Source organism: Phragmites australis, chromosome 2 (genome assembly GCF_958298935.1).
Source record: "Phragmites australis chromosome 2, lpPhrAust1.1, whole genome shotgun sequence".
NCBI classification, from domain to species: Eukaryota; Viridiplantae; Streptophyta; class Magnoliopsida; order Poales; family Poaceae; genus Phragmites; species Phragmites australis.
In genome coordinates, this window is record NC_084922.1 from 14,912,650 (window position 1) to 14,932,791 (window position 20,142).

At 43.7% G+C, this 20,142-nt stretch overlaps 3 protein-coding genes across 3 annotated transcripts; 2 read left to right on the top strand and 1 right to left on the bottom strand.

The window, feature by feature from the left end:
• Positions 1-3,918: 3,918 nt before the first annotated feature.
• Positions 3,919-7,288, top strand: LOC133909894 (pectin acetylesterase 3-like). Its single transcript, XM_062352436.1, has 11 exons — positions 3,919-4,201; positions 4,341-4,423; positions 4,950-5,079; positions 5,159-5,232; positions 5,661-5,747; positions 5,845-5,981; positions 6,059-6,173; positions 6,397-6,474; positions 6,567-6,672; positions 6,760-6,911; positions 7,035-7,288. The coding sequence occupies exons 1-11, from the start codon at positions 3,997-3,999 to the stop codon at positions 7,134-7,136; spliced, it is 1,269 nt and encodes a 422-aa protein (XP_062208420.1). The 5' UTR covers positions 3,919-3,996; the 3' UTR covers positions 7,137-7,288.
• A 1,432-nt stretch (positions 7,289-8,720) lies between these two features.
• LOC133900673 (protein transport protein SEC23 A-like) lies at positions 8,721-13,617 on the bottom strand. Its single transcript, XM_062341883.1, has 5 exons — positions 12,926-13,617; positions 10,904-12,724; positions 9,867-9,983; positions 9,390-9,461; positions 8,721-9,215 (listed from the first exon to the last, which is right to left on the bottom strand). Exons 1-5 carry the CDS (start codon positions 13,337-13,339, stop codon positions 9,078-9,080), a joined length of 2,562 nt encoding a protein of 853 aa, XP_062197867.1. The 5' UTR covers positions 13,340-13,617; the 3' UTR covers positions 8,721-9,077.
• Positions 13,618-15,846: 2,229 nt separating this feature from the next.
• Positions 15,847-19,611, top strand: LOC133900681 (uncharacterized). Its single transcript, XM_062341895.1, has 7 exons — positions 15,847-15,999; positions 16,121-16,195; positions 16,308-16,365; positions 16,750-16,805; positions 18,282-18,344; positions 18,812-18,877; positions 19,083-19,611. The coding sequence occupies exons 1-7, from the start codon at positions 15,913-15,915 to the stop codon at positions 19,317-19,319; spliced, it is 642 nt and encodes a 213-aa protein (XP_062197879.1). The 5' UTR covers positions 15,847-15,912; the 3' UTR covers positions 19,320-19,611.
• The last annotated feature ends 531 nt before the right edge of the window (positions 19,612-20,142 follow it).

Sequence of the window (20,142 nt, forward strand, 5' to 3'; positions counted from 1 at the left end):
AAATGTCACCACGCCTCCCTACCAGGAAGTGGTACGGACTGATAGCAGGCGTGGGGGAAGTGGTTGGAAGTGACAGGCCATGCTCCCTCTTAAATGCAGCATCGGACATCTCACCAATTGACACCTCACCGTTGAGCCCTTGTGGGGTTCATCGTCAAGGGGCTTCTCAAGTCCTCGGGAAACTCGGGTACTCGGGAGACCACTGTTCATGACCCCGAGCGTCCTCTCCCAGAACTGCCTTCTCGGGTCCTCGGGGAACTCAGGTACTCGGGGACCATTGTTCAAGGCCCCGAGCGCCCTCTCCCGGAACTTGTACTTCTCAGGTCCTCGAGGAACTCAGGTACTCGGGGACCATTGTTCAAGGCCCCGAGCGCCCTCTCCTGGAACTTGTACTTCTCGGGTCCTCGGGGAACTCGGGTACTCGAGGACCACTATTCATGGCCCCGAGCGTCCTCTCCCGGAACTTAGTCTTCTCGGACCTCGGAGAAATATTCCCCGAGTGATGGCGCCATGTGGCATTCTGCTGTCCTGGCCTCGGGACTCAGGGACCCCTGGTTCTCATGTCACCGATAAGATCAGCAGCAATCACAAAGAGAAGGGGTGATAAAGTATCCTCTTGTCTAACACCTAGCTTGTAGTTAAAGAATTTACCAAGCATTCTATTAAGAAGCACCGAAGAAGAGTCAGAGCAAAGAATATTTTCTATCCATCCAATCCATCTCTGATTGAAACCAAGCTACTTGATCATACACAAAATTGTGTTGTGTTCAACTGTGTCAAAAGCTTTTTCAAAATCCAGTTTTAAGATCATCAGCTCTTCTTTAGATTGATGGCATTGATGTAAGAATTCATAAGACCATGCTAAGCAATCTTGGATTGTCTTGTTTTTGATAAACCCATACTAATTTCTGTGAATTATAGATATGATGACATCTTGAAGTCTATTTGCAATAAGTTTAAATCAGCTTGAGCACAATGTTGAGAAGAGAAATTGGTCTCTAGTCATTAACTGAAGCAGGGTTGTTGTTTTTTGGGATCAAGGTGATGAAGGAGCTATTGATTGTCTACAAATCAATAGCACTATTGGAGAAATCATTGCAAAGGTAGTAGAAATCATCTCTGATGAAATGCCAACATTGTTTCATAGAAAGACCATTAAATCCGTCTAGGCCTAGTGACTTGTCTATTGGCATATTTTTGACTAGTCTTATCAATTTCATCCTTGGTGTAAGGCTCTGAGAGACCATCCAAATGATCAAATTATGTACTAAAACTTCCTGGTTAAAAAATATTTCTAGGTTGTTTGAATTTCCCATTCTGTTTTTAAAAGCTTCAAGAAGAATGGCTTCTTTTTCATCGTGATCACTAACTAATCTACCATCCCGTGCTTCAAGGCAAGTAATTATGTTTCTTCTATATCTCTCAGTAGCCACTGCTTGGAAAATTTTTGTGTTTTCATCCCCAAAAACTGCCCACCTTATAGTGCACCTCTTTCTCCAATACCCATTCTTGTGATGAAGCAACTTTAAAATGTGTTTCTTTAAAATCTCTCTGAAATTGTTTTTTTTAAATGAACAGAGGTCTTTGTTCTTCTAGTTTGTCCAAAACAACCAAAATATCATTACAAACTTGGATCATATTGTTTAGCTTCGGTAAACCCTTGCTCCATCTCTTTAAGAAACTTCTTAACAACTTGAATTTAGCAGTAATTCTTGTAGCACTATTGTCAGTCCTAACCGGTGTATTGCACGTGTTTTCAACCAAATCCAAGAAACCCATATGATCAATCCAATAATTCTCAAATCTAAAAAATTGAGCTTTCGGGATTTTAGTACCAATTTGTACCATGTAAGGGGTATGATCAGATGTTGGTTTAGCCAGGGGAAGAAGAAGGGTGCTTGGGTAATCCACAATTCAGTTAGTTGGGGTAAAGCACCAGTCAAGCTGCTCTAGAAGTGGTTCCTGCTGCATGTTATTGTAGGTAAATTTTCTTCCTTTCAAATGTATTTCAAATAAACCCTGATTGCTAATAACTTCATTGAAAATGCAAATGTCATTCATATTACCACCTGGCTTGTTTCTGTCTTCCAAAGATATATAGAAATTAAAGTCTCCTATTATCATCCAGTTTTCATCCTCCTCAATTTGAAGATCATTAAGGTCATTGATAAAAGAATCCTTAAACAGACATGAGATACCACTTATCAGCATTTAGAGTGGAAGTAAAAGCTATAGTTAGGGTGTAAGAAGCTGAGAAGTTCACATTTCCAATAAATAGAGAGCCACTCCAACCAATGAAGATTCCACCAAAGGCCCCAACCAATGGGACAAGAGCAAATTTGTTAAATCTTTTGGGAGCAAACTTCTTGAGAAAAGGACTATTAATCATCTTTCGCTTGGTTTCCTGAAGACAAAACATGGAGCATGAACAACTATATTCCTCGCAAAAAAAAACTATATTCTCAATAACCTTGAACTACAACTATATTCCTCGCACAAAAACAACTATATGGCTTAAAATTGATATACTATGTGAGATGTTATATGCTGATCTAATAGTTCTAAGTTGTAACTGAAAATTAAGTTGCCTTCTAACCGCTCCAGCGATTTTATTGCTTGGAATTTGAAAAAAAAAAAACTGGCCTCTTTCCGGTGAGAAGTGCTTACAAGGTAGCAGTGAGGATACACTATGCGATGGGGGAGGTTGGGAGTAGTTCATCTGTTGAAGATGAGCACAGGGTATGTGAAAAAAATGTGGCAAGTACAGGTTCCCTCGAAGGTGAAGGTTTTTGCATGGAAGGTTATCAACAATGGACTGTCGACCAGAGCAAATAAGTGCTATCGTCACCTTGAACAACAGATGACATGTGAGTTGTCTGGTTACCAGGTAGAAGACTGCTTTCATGCAGTTGTCAGATGCCCCCATTCCTCTGCGCTTCGTCAGGCTATGAGGAGATACTGGGTCCTGCCGTCTACCATCCGGTCCGGATTGGCTCTTGATGATTGTGGTCAAATACCCTGCAGAGGTAATGGTCAATTTCTTTATGCTTATTTGGCATGTTCGGAGTGTAAGAGATAGTGTTTTGCAAGCCGGGGAAAAGATCTCTATCGAAGGATCAGTGGAGTTCATAAAACGATGTATGGAGTCGCTGCTCCAAATCCAACAACAGGGCTCCTCCGTTGATGACAAAGGTAAGCAGACCTCCCTGCTAGCTGGGCGCAAGAATACCGGATGCATATATCCTATATCCTAAAGGGCCAGGGATCAGCGAGCTCTCAGGGCCTCTCCCTCACTGCAGCTACTGTTTCCTAAAGGGCCAGGGATGCATGTACCTAAGCAGGATGAGAGCGGGTGAACCAATTGCTCCCTGGCAGTCATTACTGTCAGTTACCACTAGCAGAGATTTAGAATCCATTTCAGCTGCTTATGCTAATGAATCATGCAAAAAAAAAAGAGAGAGACTTAAGTAATTTATGCCAATATAATGAATTGCATTACTATATTAAAAAAAACATACACATATTGAACTTTTGAAACTTCAGCTATTGGTACGTTTTCTAAGATCTTCTAAAATATAATTATTGAAACATGAAAATGCTATGGATAGATTTTTCCCAACATGAAAAGAGTAATTTTGTTGGTTTTTATTGAACCTGTCAGCCTAAGGGCCGATATCTGAACGGCGGTTCCCATTTAAATTTTATTATCTCCGATCTGGGCGTGTTACTCTATCTGCGCAATCTCGTCGTTTAGCTTCCTGCACGGCTTACTTCGCTGACACACTGAATTGGTCTGCATGTTTATGTGCAGCGATGCTATCTGTCAATATTTTTTTCGTCGGCGCAGGTATCGAAGCGTGCTTAATATTATCTTCTTTGATTCCCTGCCTAGTGCTCTGCAGTGCAGCTAATTAATTAAGCTCCTGTACTGGCTCAGTGTTCTTGTGGTTATATGCTTCATCTATCTCGATTGATCCGGGGGGGTAGCAACGCAAGATGACGGCAGGGATCACCAGACCTTGCTGTCCGGCGCTTCTTGTTCTTGTTGCTCTCGTTCTCGTGGTCAGCTGCTGCTGCGTGGAGGCCTCGCCGGCGGCGCCAGATGAGCGGAGCGATGGAGCCAGCGGGAGGAGGAGGAGGCGCGCGGCGTCTGCGATGGTGCCCATCACCATCCTCAAATCCGCCGTCCACGAGGGAGCCGGTATGTATGCTGCTGCTGCTGCTGTTTTGTTCTTCAGGAGAAAAAACGACCTTCAGGATCGAGCGGTTTGTTGAAGTCGGAGGTTGAAATCAAAATTCAGTATTGGTCGTAAAGATTGTGATTTTGTATACGTATGCAGTGTGCATGGATGGAACGCCAGCAGCTTATCACTTGGATCCTGGCTCTGGAGCAGGGAACAGCAGCTGGATTGTAAACCTAGAGGTCGGTTAGTATACTTCCCCGTTTCAAAGTCAAATCCAAAGCACGCGTTGTTGCTAGTGCAAGGGCATTTTCTCTCTTTTAAACGCCTACGAATAGTGAGTGATATGCACCCTAGTATATATTCTCGTGCTTATTCTAAAACATCAACACCATATATATCATTATGGTCGTATCGTTTCTCATTCTTTTGATTATTTATAATCACATATGTAAGCGTATTTTTATTTGAAATTTTTTACTTTAGAAGACTTTTTTCATTCTGAAATACACCTAGAGTAGTTTTTTTATTTTTTTTAGCCTAGCGACAACACCTCGAAGTTGAGGGTAGCAAGGGTTGGATTCCTCCATTCTCATGTAGAAGCGTCCAATAAACGTCGAGTAAGAGGCTCTAGTCTAATAAAAAAAAATACGCCTAGAGTAGTTGATAGTTGATAACCCCTTATCTCAAATCGTTTGGGATTTGTAGTAGTGTCTCCATAGTCTAGTACATTATGGTTTGTAACTGAAGTAGCGATCATGGACGTAGGGAGGCGGGTGGTGCAACAACGCGAGGACATGCCGGCTTAGCAAGGGAACCGCCCGCGGCTCGTCGGACCGTATGGAGAAGCAGATCCCCTTCACCGGCATCATGAGCAGCAGCCGCGCCGCGAATCCTGGTCCGTCCGTACTCCATTCACCCCTCATCATGTCCGTCCATTCATTTCATCTGCAATGCTGATGCATATACATACGCAGATTTCTACAACTGGAACCGGGTGAAGATTCGCTACTGCGACGGTGGATCTTTTGCCGGCGACACATACAACAAGGTGCATGGAAATCTTTTTACAGGCCACTGGAAAGTTTCCCTTGAAAAGTTTCCTGCTGGTCCCTTCAGTGCCTTTTCTTTTTTCAAAACCTTATTTGAATCCTGAGTTCAAACTACATCTTGTTCATCTATACCCCATCTCTATGCTAAATTCAAGGAAAATTAAGTTTCCATCTAGTTTGCACAATGCATTGAACACAAGGGTCAAAATTAGCACACATTCAATCTATGCATAGAGATTCGGCCCTGATTGAGCTCAAGAACAAACAAGAAAATAGCAAGCATCAATTGAATCCTCTTCTTGGTTATTTGTCTTGCTATGCCATGTATCTGTTTTCATTCTTGATTTCACTACTGAGTAAAAAAAATATAATAGGCCAAATATTAAGCATCAACTAACTCATCGCTTTGCTTGAGTTTGAACTGTAGGAGACTGGGATAAATTTCCGTGGTCAGCGCATCTGGAACGCAGCCATTAGGCACCTTCTCTCCATTGGGATGGCCTCTGCAAATCAGGTCTCGCTCTCTCTCAATCCACCAACAAACTGCCTTAGAAAACAAAGCATGCATCTTTCGCTGTAATCGTCTTAGCTTGTGCACGACGATCGATCAGGTGCTGCTCACCGGCTGCTCCTCTGGGGGCCTGGCGGTGATACTGCACTGCGACCAGTTCCGCGCCTTCTTCCCCACCCGCGGCGGCCGGGGCACCGCCGTCAAGTGCCTCGCCGACGGCGGCCTCTACCTCGACGCGTACGTGTAAATTAACTTCCATGCTCACGGATCACAAGGAGCAGATAAGCCAGTTAACAGGTCGCGCATAACTGCAGCGTGGATGTCTCTGGGGGCCGCAGCTTGAGATCCTACTTCGAGGACGTCGTCTCCATGCAGGGAGTAGCTCAGAACCTCCCGGCGACTTGCACCGCCCGTTTGGACGCCACCTCGGTGCGTGCCGCTGCTCCTCTCTTCTTTCACAAAGCCAAGCTCTGTACAACGAGCTTCAGCCGGGCCCGAACTGGCCTTCGAGCTTAGAGGTAGGCTGGAGCTAGGACAGCCAAAGCTCGAGCTCAGCTGGAATAAGCGGAGTACACTTTATACAAAAGCTCGATAAAATTCCTATCATGCTGCTGATTAATTTCTCTGAACCTCCAACCTCATGTGGACGCAGTGCTTCTTCCCGCAAAATATAATCGATGGCATAAAGACCCCAATTTTCATTCTAAATGCAGCATACGACTTCATCCAGGTAAACATTTATCTGTATGTAACAGGCACACTACCAGCCTAATGCATAGCTGTTACATACTCACATTGCGCTAAATGCATTTGATCGATTAGATTGTGCTGAGCCTGGCCCCGGACAGAGCTGACCCCAGCGGCGCTTGGCGAGCCTGCAAGTCCAACCGTTCGGCCTGCAATGCGTCCCAGATGAGATTCTTGCAAGGTTAAATTGATTAATACATGGAATCACCAAGCAATGATCTGAATGTCATGAACTGAAGTGTTGCAATGCATATACGTGCAAGTGTAGATTTCAGGGACCAGATGGTGGCATCCGTGAAAGGCTTCTCCGGTTCCAGGAGCAACGGGCTGTTCATAAGCTCCTGCTTCGCCCACTGCCAGTCCGAACAGCTGGGCACCTGGAACAATGCACCAGGTGGCTCCCCCACCATTCAAAACAAGGTACAAAGTGACAATACACCATGTAAATAGATATATAAGAAAATACTATAATTTCAATGATGAATTTAAAGGGAATTCAAGTGTTCGGTATTCATGTTCATCAATCATCATGTTGGTGCACAGGGGATTGCAAAATCAGTTGGCGACTGGTACTTCGATCGAGCTGAAGTGAAGGCAATCGACTGCCGTTATCCCTGCGACAAAACTTGCCACCACATCATATGAGAAGATCCTTGTTGTTCTTGCACCTTTTGGCTTTGCTAAGAGTAAGAGAGTGAGTGCACAGCATATGCGTTCTCGAGAGAGTACATCACGTTGATTTGAGAATGCATTTGAATACAAACATTAGTAGAATATTAATACAAGAAATAAGTGATCACGACTTTTGTTTCAATAGATTACATGTGGCGTAGCATGTAGTTTTCTCTCAACTGATTCTATCGCTATCTGTCATTCTTGCCAGTTGCCAATACCGGCAAATGTTATCTAGGTTAGAATTCATTACAGCTGCTCGTGCTATCCGGCGAAAACTTAGAAATGAGACTTAAGTGACTTCTACCAACAAAAATGAATTACGTCATTATACAAAACTGCAGGTCGAGCAACAAAGACTCTTGCTATTAGCAAGTTCTATTTCTGTACAACCAGTAAAATTGATAATATTCATACTACAGACATTATGCTGAGGCGCATCACAGGATCTGCTGGTTGAATCGATAATTCAAGGAAAAAGTTACATTTTGAAGCTGTCCCAGTATGAAGCCGCCACATCATCTGACTCGTAACATGAATTGCTGTCACATTTCTCATACACTAAAATGTGAACCATCACATACAGTGATACGGTGTAAGAGAGGCTATACAAATGGAGATTGCCACCACCAAAATGCAACTCGACGCAAGGACAACATTTCTCACAGGTTGATCATGACGCAGCTTGGGCAGCACCAAGTTTATTAGCATCTTTGTCTACTTTCTTTTTTGACGCCGCGGAGGCGTGAGGCGCCGTGGCCATGGCCGCGCTTGCTTGCCGCTGGACTTGGTGGCTTCTCTCCGGCGCTTCGTGTGGCGCACGGCAACAGGCCGCCGCGTGCTCTGGCGGCCTGTGGCGTGGCGTGGCGGTGGCTGTGGATGGAGGGGAAGGAGATGGATAAGAAGGTGATGGACCGTGAACCGAGCCCAATCTCTAGTTCGGCACAGATGAGTTGGGCTTTGGGTTATCGCCATGGACTGGGCTGGACCGACCTGGATCTATGAAGTCGCTTTTTGCTCCCAGGGACCGGGCCTGGGCCCGGGCCGGCCCTATCCTTGAGCTTGAAAAGCACCCACAAAATCGTGCAAATCCCTCTAAAAAATGTAGACTTCCAAGACAAAAGAAACATTGAGATTTAGATTAAAACTTTGGATAATTGATGAGCAGTGATTCTGAAAGGAAGCTGGGTGAGAATTGGCCATTTTCAAATTTACATTTTGGATTGAACAAAACAAACCGGTTGGGGAAAAGCCTATTCCCGCCTATCATCAACCCGAAACCAGTACCACCATGGTCCGGGATTTTGTGATAAATCTAGGATTTGAAACGCTGGCTCCGATCACCATTTCACAATTAGCAGCAGCTAAAAATTGGTAGTGCATCCAATGTTGCTTCGTTCTTCTCACAAAAACTACTCACCTCCATCATGCACCAATGGAGCAAACTAAACAGTCCCTTGTTTCCAGATAATAATAGTGAAAGTGATCTAGGATGTAGACACTAATAGCACGGTCATACTGTACAGTCTTTCTTCCCAAAAAGACAAGGGCTTCGGCTCCCTCTGACAAACAAATGGATTTCAAAGAATAGTCGGACCATCCGTCAAAAAGTTGTATATGTCATGTAACATCCAATTAACTCTTCAACTGCAGGAGAGCATCTGCTACGCTCTTATTGTGTAAATTTCCCGCCTGTATGACCAGAGACCGTTTATGCACTTATGCTACCACATCAAGGTTAAAAACAAAAAGAATTGGGCAAAATCATACAACTTCGACTGCACCCTGAATGGCGCTTCACGATTTGGTCACAAAGAACTCAGCTATCGTTTGGTAACTCTGTCAGAAGCCATGCCATGGCATGGCTTCTGTAGCTATCCGCCGTTTCGAAGTGCACAGCTCCAATTATTTGTGTTAGCTGGATTCCGGTGCGACCAATTTGAGGCTGCGCATCCACTCGCAGAAACTATGGTCGTCAAAGTGGATGAAGCTGCTCTTTAGCCTAGCCCTTTGCTCAGGAGTAAGGGTTCGCAATTGTGGAAATCTTGACTCCTGAAACAAGCAAAAGTTCTGTTAACAAATTGAGCCGCAGCAGGGCAGCTCACTTGGTTTTACTTTCTCAAGTACCACAAAGCTAGCCACAGTTATAACTATGAGCAAAATAACCCAGTGGGATGAATTCAGGTGAAGCAAAATGTGAATGCCAAGGTTTGCAGAAAGTGCTACCTGCTCATAAGTAGGGTCCTTGTGAGCTGGGATCAGGCGTGAGACAAAATACCTAGCCTGAGAGCTTCCTTGCTGTACCAAGATATTGGAAAGAACAATCAATTATAAAAGTAAAGCATGTAGCACTTTTGTAAGTGATCTTTCATGCTAGTTGCATAGTTAATGAAACAAGTATTGACAGACTGAATGATTCGAAAGAACTGTCCACTTGGATGCAATGAAAGCTCCTATGTCACGATTATCTTAAATCAAGTATCATATTACCTAATAATCACTTCAAAGTAAACTACAGATTTACATTGAAGTTTACAAATGTAACGATGTTCAAGCACCAAAATTTCTAATTAATAAGTTGTGATCCAATATACATGGCCGAGACTAGTTAGACAGTAAACCTATGAGCGAAATAGTAGATATTATTTAGGAGGACAAAAGCGACTGGAAGTAACAGTGAAGGATGAGAACAAGCAAACTGACTTTGAATGAAAGTATCATTGGAGCTGGAAAACGTTGCTCGCTGAGCTCTTCTGACAATGTACGGCATGCTGCTAAAGCTGCTGCACTTTGTCCTTCTTGAGCTGCTAGCTCAGCACCCTGAAAAGATACAGTACTGACAGTTCAATACAATATTATTATTTGACAAGGAATGAACAAGGTATAAAGGAAACATCTAAAAAGACCAAAAAGAAATATAATCTTCCACAAGTCCTAGTATCAGGATTTACTCGTGGAGAACCGAGTGATAGCTCGGTTGGTACAACCTCCAATTGAGAGACCACCCACCCGGGCTCGAACCCGAGTGCTCGCAGGTCGTGTGAGAACCTCCCTGAGAACTGGTTTCAGCAAGTTTCCTGGCTAGCCAGGGTTCAGTACTCCCCTCTTTTAAGATGAAGCCAAGAGGACGTCTTCTCCCCATGTTCGAGTTTTTTTATTAGGATTTACTCGTACGCGCTTTCTAGGTTCTAAGCATGAACTAGTTTCCTTTTATTTGGTACCTATCAGCGATAATTCAATAATTTCAACAAATTTATCGTCATATAATATTCTCACTGTGTAGCTGAAAATCTTCACTAGTTGTTACATAAACTCAAAACCCTGGGTGTAAGTTAATAATTTCAAACATGATGCTGCTAAAATCCCCCATTTTGTCTTCATTTACCTTGCAGGAACAAGAAGTGAACAAGCAACAGCCGCAATTCCATCTATGAAAACACACTACTATGTGGTACCGTGGCCCTTTACTTGTCCAGAACATGTCAATGGTTCATAAATGACAATCAAGAACAAAGCATCAAATATGATATATGACAATTAAGAACAAAGCAATGCTAATAGCTACAATGCATGCTGAGAAAAATCGTGTCACTACTGATTAGTGAACAAAATCCTATCATCAAGATTCAAGAATGATGGCCATGAAGAAGAGTTGAAGGTAAAGGTGAAAGGAGTAAGCTAAACATTAAGTTACAAAACTGAGATAGCATGGTGAAGGAGAAGGGCCAAAAGTAACATACCAACCAAATGAAAATATCTGTTCCATGGTCCAGTACCACTGCAGCATTAGATTGCATGGCAAGATCATATGCTGGCAACTCCTCAAATGTACCGCCTTCACGATGCATTATGCATCGAGGTGCCAGCATGCGGAGCGAAAGGTCAAACGATGCATTCAAGAACAAATTCCGAAGTACAGATCTTTCATCTTCATGTCCGATTATGCTACCTAAAAGTGGTCCCCTTTTCAGATGAAACAAGCACTCAGGAAGTGATGCTAGTTCTTTTGGGAAACGGTAAAGCTTCGATTTTGGGGCCTGAGAACCAAACTTGAGAGCTATGTCCTTTACTCTTTCATCAATTGAGAGCCTCATGTCAATAGCATCAGAGGCAGTCCTGGCACGCAAGACGGTTCTTTTACCAATGATAACTGAAGCAACATCCTCCTGAACACTTTCCAGATACGCAGACAAACCATCGACAGTCTGCAGCCTCATAGTGATCACCCGAGTGATTTCTGCTTGATACACATTGGAATAACGGACTGCAAACTGGAAGTAAACGAAATCATTCTTGATATCACCCTTTGTCTCCATAGACACAGAAAAACTCTGTGTCTCCTCAACACTATGCATCTGAATACAAAATGAAGAATCGTGCTTGAATGTTTCATGCGAATCAGGAGATGCCTCTTCACCAGGGCCAATAACTTGAGTCACAAGCATGTTATCTGAACATCTGATCTCAAATAAGCCATGGGAACCGGCTGCTCTAGTTGATGCCCTTTGCAAATTGACCCCAAAGGCCTCTCCAAAGTCATCATGAAGTAAAAGCACACCTCCAGAACACTTTGCCAATGGTTGTAGAACAGGAACCCTCACAGGACATTGTCCGGCACAGAATATGTCAACGACAGTACTGTGTCTCTGTGCTTCATGACCAAGACTCTCCATCCGCTTCATGGCTGTCTTCTCCAGGTAAGCATAGTTTGGGTGAGTAACAGAATGAGGCACTGATCCTGGTCCAAAGGTGCTAGGGCCACCAGCACACACCAAGATCCTGCAGTTGCCACCAGATCTCTTGATGATTCCACGAGACAACTCTACTGACGGCCCTTGAATAATGCCAAGGGCAACCTCTACTGCTGCGCCAAGGCACCGATCCCTTGACACTTCTGGCACACTCAGCTGATAGGGTCTCAAAGATGAGAATATCGTGTGTGCAACAGGCAGCGAAGCATGTACAGGAGACAGGTAAACACCTGTTCCATAGATTAGTGCCTTCAAAGACTCACGGGTAAGCGACTTATTTCCAGGTAGCACATCCGCTGACACCACTGCCCCCTCTGAGAAATCATACACCGAGATGGTTCGCCCGTAGGTGACTATTCCTATCTTCACTGTAGGAGGGAGCGAATCCACAAAAGCATGCAAGGAGCCCTGCAGATGCTGCAGGTGTGCCTCGTTGAGGCACTCATCTATGAGGATAAAAATGGGACCGGACACCCTCGAGTCAGACACCGGGACAAAGCCTGGCCGCCTGTTCCCCACCTGAACATAATCCACAGTCGTAGACGCAAGCTCCGGCCACTGGAGCAGGTCCTGCTTGCTGGAGACCACGAATTCCCCCTCGCTGCCATTGAACTTCTTGCAAATGACGCACTGCCACTGCCCAGAGCCGACCAATACGTCACAGTACAAGTTCACATAAGCCCCGCAGTTCAGGCAACGCCGTGGATCGCGGTCCACGACCTCTGGGCCAGGTGACACCTCCTTCCCTGGAGAAACCAGAGCCCCGAACCCCAAGCTAGGGGCATTGAGCAGCTTCCTCTGCTTCAGCACCTATAATTACAAAAGGCAAATCATAAACAGCACAAATTACCAATCCTTGTGAGCGCGAGAACACGCTTTGCATCCATGAAACAAGGATCGATCACAGTTTTAGGTTACAAATGGTACTGCGCTTGTGTGTACACACTACAGTTGAGCTCTAGGAGAAGGGCATTCATGTCACCACTGCAGCGGGGTTGGAGCGAAGAGTACCTTGTGTGCGGAAAATTGGACGTAGGGGTTGTCGAGGCCATCGCCCCGGAGCGGGAACGGCGCGGGGGCGAGGTCCCCGTGGGGCGTGGCGGCGCCGTTGAGGAAGGGCAGCGCGGAGGAGGTGGGGAGGGAGACGGTGGTGGCGGTGCCGGTGGCGGAGGAGGAGGAATATCCCACTGCGAAGGGCACGGGGTGGGGCGAGGCCGGGGTGGCGCGGAAGGGCACGGCCGCGGGGCGCAGCGGCGAGGAGAAGACGGGCGGGCCTGGCGGAGTGCTGAGGTGCGCCGGCGCGTGCCCGGGGCCGGAGCCGGGGCTGGGGGTGCCCCGCGCGGGCACGGGGGAGAAGACGCGCGGCGGCGGGGTGAAGGGCGCCGGCGGCAGCGGAGGAGACGCGTGCGGCGGCGTCTCCTCCATGCCGGCCGCGCTGTCGCGGATCGGATGCGACAGGCGCAGATCTGAGTCGCGGGCTGGGACTGGGAGCGCGGGGGGAGGCGCCTTGATTTGGATCAGTGGGATTGGGGAATTGGGGATTGGAGGAGGAATGGGACGAAGAGCTTGCTATTGATGGAGGGATGCAATGGGTGTCAATGGCATCGGAATCGGATTTGCCCAGTTTGGTTTGATCAAATCCTGTGTCCACGTCATGATGGCTGGATCTCGGCTCGCTATTGGTCGAAGCGATGCCAGCGCGCTCGGGGCTCGCTGTGGGTTTTCTGCTCTACCTTGGAGTCGGGGAAGATGGGTCAACCTTAGTCAACGATGAACTTGCTTTTTGTGTGCAATGCAAGCAGCACTACCAGTCTACCAAGCATGAGAAAACATGCATTTTTGTTAACTTTTCTTAGCATACAAGTGGCACCGACAATTGTTTGCATACGAAGTTTTGAGAAAGAGGTGTCATAAAAAAAATAGATCAACCTTGTGTTAAGTTTGTATGGAAGGACAAACGGAGGATGATTACATTGGGGCTTAATGGACACTATAAATATGAGTGGATGAAGAAATTTTAGATTAGGATATGACTCTTATACTTTTAACATCACCTCAAACGTAACGTGAATGTAATGATGTTACATTTGAAGAGTTGACACTAAGTACTTAGACTTTGAAAAAAAAATTGGTACATCTGAAGTCTGATATTGAAGATGGCATCAAAGTGTGCAAGTCAATAATGTTGATGCACTAAACGATCCCGATCTCTTTCACAAGAGGGTACTGCTTTCACGACCTGTACTTCAGCAAACACCTCAAATATGAATCTTGCTTTAGAGACTTTAAATAAAACGAGAATAATGAGATATGTCAAATCAAACCGAATGGAGAATAGAGATATCACTACTGCAAGACAGTAAGGTCACATCAATGATGATGATGATGGGATTAGCCTAATCGACAAGACTCAGCTAACCACAAAATAAAAGAATTAATCGGTTGACTGACATAATTTGTGGACATGCACAGCTAAGATGAACTGAAAGAGTATATTTGTGGATTTGAATGGACGGACACAACGAAAAACATGGAATCCGTACACAATAGAAGGCACAACTCTAAAAGCAGGATGTTAGCAGCAAAAAGACACAAAAGATAGCTAGTAGCAAAAAGCAGCATATTTAGATGAAGTGATGGACACAAAGGAGATATGACCCGATATGTCGGAGATACTAGAAAAGAAAAAAATTGGACTCAGTCGACTATAGCAACAAAGGGAACTGTGATATATAGAAATGGAGTAGGGAGGCGACAGAGCTCGTCACCGAAGAGCACTAGGAAAAGGCAGAACTCGATGGTTGCTACTTGATGACCACGTCAACCATAGACAATCGGTCTAACGGAGCAAGGGCGTGGATCTGCTCTCCTTGACGATGACGAGCAGCGGTGTCTAATGATGTGGAGCGGTTGTGGTGACATGAGAAAGACCACGACAAGTAGACAACAGCACGACTGGTGATTGGAGAAACATGTGGATAGATTAGATCGAGATCTAACCTAACCTTAACTAGGTTCTAACACCATGTTAAGTTTGTATAGAAGAACAAATGAAAGATGATTACATTGAGATACAATGGACACTATATAGAAGTGGATAGGAGAAACTCTAGACTAGGATATGACTCTTATACCCTTGACTCTTGTACTTAATATTTTGGAGAAACTAGTTGGCTTTCTTTTAAGAAAAAATAGGCACACAATTATCAGTTAAAAAGAACTCGAAACACACTTCCCAACAGGTAATCAGTGAAAGAGGTGTGATGGCCTCCTTTGGCTTCCAACAATCTTAGGCATGTGTTGGTTCGGTTCACACACCAACCTTAGCAAAATTTGGAAGTGTGAAAATACAGGTGATGTAAAAGCATGGGTAAAAGAATAGCGTTTGGATTATAGCCTTACTAATTCACAGATGATGCCAAAACATAGGAAGAAAATGGTGTTGGGATTGGACCCATGCCAAAACTTGTTCCAACTGTGAGTATGACATATGATATCAACGTCATCTATTTTTTTTATCAAAATATAATTAAGTGAAGTCTTGTTTTGTAGATTAAATAAAAAAATTAATATTGCAAACGGATTATAAATCGGATACATAATTTAGAAAATAAAATCGCTTGAAGCCAATATCTCGTGCTATTGTTCTAATCATCTATCTAGTTATGCCTGCTGGGAACAGTGAAATTTGTATGAATTTTACGAGAATTTTCTCCAAAATAGTCATTTTCTTATGAAACCATTATACTAAGGCAAAATTGCCCTCGTAACATTATATTTAAAGGGGTTCGCTTCCGTACCATTATTTTTTTCGGAATTTCTCTCATAGCATCGAATTTGGCCCATGGCTTCTCCGTCTATCACTGTACCAATGGATTTGAAACCAGCGGCCCAGATCACGCAACTATCCATCCCTCCGTTAACCCGTTCCTTGTCTGTTCGCAACCCGTTTCCATTTGTTTCGGGCGGCGAAGGCCCAAGGGGAGCGAGTCGGAGCAATGGCCGGGCAGGACACGACGCCGAGCTCCAAGGCGGCGGCACCGCCGACGACCATCCGGCTCGTCAACTTCATCTCCGAGGACCAGGCAAGGCCATCACCACTCTCCCCTCCCCCTCCCCCCCACCGCCTGGCCCAGCGTGCGCAATCGGAAAGGGAAAAACCTAGAAATATAAAGTCGCTGCAATTTGTTCTGGGGAAAATCGCAGCTCGATGAGGTGAAGCGGACGCGAGGGGAGCGGGTGGAGGACGGGACCGCGCAGCGAGACAAACCTCTCTTCCAGGTGAGGTCACCGCTCTACCCAGGCCGCGCTTCGTGCATTTGCTTCGGTTTGCTGAAATCCATAAGACACGTCGATTTGTAGATAATACGGGTTTTCGTCATATCCTGTGCAGGTCCTACAGGAGAACAAGGAGAAGAAGGACGCAGAGTTCAACGAGCGGTTCAAGCACAGTATGTTTGCCTCCCTCCTGTCCCATACCGTCTTATGTTTGTATGTTTGTGAAATGTAGGCAAAAGTGCTGTAATTTGGGTTAGATATAGCTTCTTTTTAGTACTGTTCGAAAGGATGTAATCATGAAGAGCTTGGACAATTACACAAGAGATCTTGCCATGCTAGCTGCAAAGTAACAGAGGAGTCTGTCCTTGGTCTAGTGGGGATGAACTGAAAAGCAAGATATGGTTTTGCTGAATAAGCTTTCTAGCCTGCCATCTAATTTTTCCTTGCTATTCCTGTTTCTGGGTTGATTTGACTAGATCACAGGATGTGGAACCCTGTAGTTTGACTTCATTAAAATTTTCTCTCGTTCTAATTTTCTTGTTTTCTTTTCTATCCAGGACCTCCAAAAGCCTTGGATGAGGACGAGACAGAGTTCCTCGAAAAATTAACATTGGTAAGCATTTAATATATGCTATATAGCTTTGAAAATCACAGTTCAAGCCCAAAAATGAAGGTGCATATAGCTGTCCATATGTATAGCAACGGCAATAGGATTTTATTTGCCATGCACCCTGATGTATTTTTATGTGCACACCTGCTTAAGGGATCTTCCGCCTCAGCCTGTGTTACCACCTACAAGCACAAACATGGGTGTGTGGATGGCTGGATCCATATGTGTACTGTGTGCACTGTGCACAAATAATGAGAAACTTTGTTCATTCATAAGATATTAAGGCTTTGTTAACATATTGTTAGTCTGACCTTGGTATTTGCTCAGTCACTTTATTCCCCTTTCCTTTATGAGATAGAAACTAAAAGGCTCTAACTCACAACTGTTTCAAACCTGCAGGCGTACCAAAATTTGACAAAATAAAGTCATCATAGGTCCTAACAGTACGGAAAGTGTAAAACCGGACTATAGCGCTATAGTTTAGGAAAAAGGAAACCGACTACTTGAGCTACTGCAGAACCACCGTTATTAAGTCTCTTGTCTGACCCTTTATCTCTGACAACATCTTGCATTCGATATCCCAACTACTCCCTCCGGTCACAAATACATGACGTTTTGGACAAGGTCTGGTCAAACTTTTGAAAATTTGACCATCAATAACTTTTGAATTATTTAGTTTGAAAGCATGAAAATCTATTCTCATTCTAATTAAAAATAGTGGTCAACGAAGACCGTACTTTGTCCAAAACGTCAAGTATTTTTTTACCGGATGGAGTATGTAATAGGACAATTGCTACACTTGATAGTAGTAGCCTGAGGAATGTGCTGTATTAGGATAGGCTTCCCAACCAGCCACTCTAAGATTTGACCTTCCTTCTTGACATAATACTTAAAAATGCATTACCCAAAATAATTTAACTGTTTGCTACAATCACAGATAAATGTTTGTTAATCGTAAACACTATATCAACTACACATAATCTGGTAGAAATTAGTGTGCCTTATTAGAACTGTTTAGAAGTTCCCTTCTTTGAGTAACTATGCCAAACATTACATGAAAAGGGAAACAATATTATTTACAACCTTGGCTAACATTTTCAAAAACAGGAATTATATTATTTATCTTGAAAGGAATTTTGGGTGGTGTTTTAATGGAACCAAAAATACCATAAATTACGTGCTTTTATTTTCCTCTTGAGGAGGATCATTGTTTCTCATCTGTGAATTATGAAAATAATCTTTCCCTGGTGTTTACTATTATTGTATTGAAAGTCCAGAGAGTAGAAAAATAATCTGAATTCTAGTTATTGGATAGCTTGATTAGTTTGTTATGATCTTCCTAGTCAGTAGTACTTGTATTTGCTTTATGAATAAATAAGAGTTACAGACATAAAACATGTGGCTTCTTAAGTACTTGGTGTATCTTTTAGTCCATGTTTTTTGCAACATCTTAGTTCCTTGTTTCATGTTACTTTGCAGTCAAGGAGGGAATATGAACAGCAGGTGTCCAATGAAGAAGAAGAACAACTCCGCAGTTTCCATGTGAGTAACATACCTACGATTAATATGCATTGCTCTAGCCTCTAGCTTTTTTATTTTCAAATGAACAACTTGTTTTCAATGCTACCAGTTTTCTGATCTTCCAAATAGAATTGCAATCAAACATGAAAGCTTTTCCTTAGCTTGAGCACAGCAATCTGAGTTGTAACATTTGGTCGGTTGTAATGTACATACCTATGGATGCCTGCATCAGATTCATTAATCATTAAAAAGGACATGATAGAAACATAGAACTTTTGTTACGTGATATGTATCATCTAAATGTAGTAGCAAAGAACAGCGGATTGTGGAGCTTTTAGATGTTCCATAGTTCATACTTGTAATCTTCTAGTAAATTTCAGCAATCGTTTCTATGCTGGAGGAGGATAGCTTGCTCCAATGGTGACTATCTGTTCTCATACACCAAACACGGGTCACATGACTGGCCTAATGAGTGTTTTTCCTTTCAGGAGGCTGTAGCTGCCCGGTCCAATATTGTTCTTGAACAAGAGACTCCTACTGTCTCTAGACCTGAGGTATGTTACGATTTACAAATGCAAAGCAGATTTATGTTTCTTTTGATCTTGTCATAGTTTTAAGACAATGTTAACAAAAAGTGCATATACATATCACTCATTATGGTCCTTTCGCTGCCAGTTGTTAATTATATTCCTCATCATGATGCTATTAATGGGAACTGCTGAGCCTGACTGAACTATGCTTGTAACTACCCCTCTTCAGGAGAGCAGGCCTAAGCCATCTACGAAGAGGAGCCAGCCTGCAATCCTGAAAAACGTAATAATTTCTGTGAAGCCACAAGCCAAGAAACCGAAGGTTGACACGGAAGCTAAGCCTCCTCCGAAGGAGCCATCTTCAAATGGGTATGACGCAGACCTAAAGCCACCAGATGACACCAGGGGCTCGCTTGGCTCTCTTGTGGCATACGACGACGACGAGAGTGGTGACGACAAAGATTGACAACGGTGTTTCACAAGTCAGGTATACGGATAACCCAGGACTACTGGAAGAGATACAATGGAGCAGCAGACGTGAGGTTTGTTGCTTGATGAGAGGCAAAATAGGCTTCTTTTGCAGATCCCTGCGCATCAAAAGCGTCATCCAGAATATTCTTGTATGTATTGTCCAAGGTTTTGATGTGATGTGGCCATGGGTCCAAGACAATCCTTACGAGTGATAACCGCTAATTTAGAAATCGATGTACCAAGTACCTGCACTTATGATTTATCTGATCTGCCGGTTTTGTCTGCAATTCTTCCATGGATTGTTGGAACTGGAAAAATTGGAGATAGCTTAATCTAACCGATTGGTTGGTTGCTGCACCGACCGCTCTTTTGAAAGGATAGAATGATCTAATAGGAGGTGAATTGGATTATTAAATTTTTTTTACTCATATCGAATTCTAGAATCAGTAGTAACTTTAGCATAGATGAATTAAAATACGACTACACGATCAAACTAGACGGAATGAAAAACAAGTAAGTTAGAACACAAAGTAAATACGAAAAGTAAATATTGCAAGTAAGTAAATGCTCAAATGTAAATATGGGAAAGTAAGGAGATGGATAAGAGAACATCGATTTTTTTCGAGTTATCGATAAAGAATACCGCTCTCCTTGAGTCATACAGTCTCAAGTGCTCACTCATGATTGTTACTTCTCTATTTTTAGATTGGTGGGCATCAAACTAAACACATAGCTCTTCCCAGGGCTCTCATAAGAACCCCAAGAGTTCACCGAGACATCTTCAATCACCAAAGACTGGCTAGGTGTTGCCAACCATC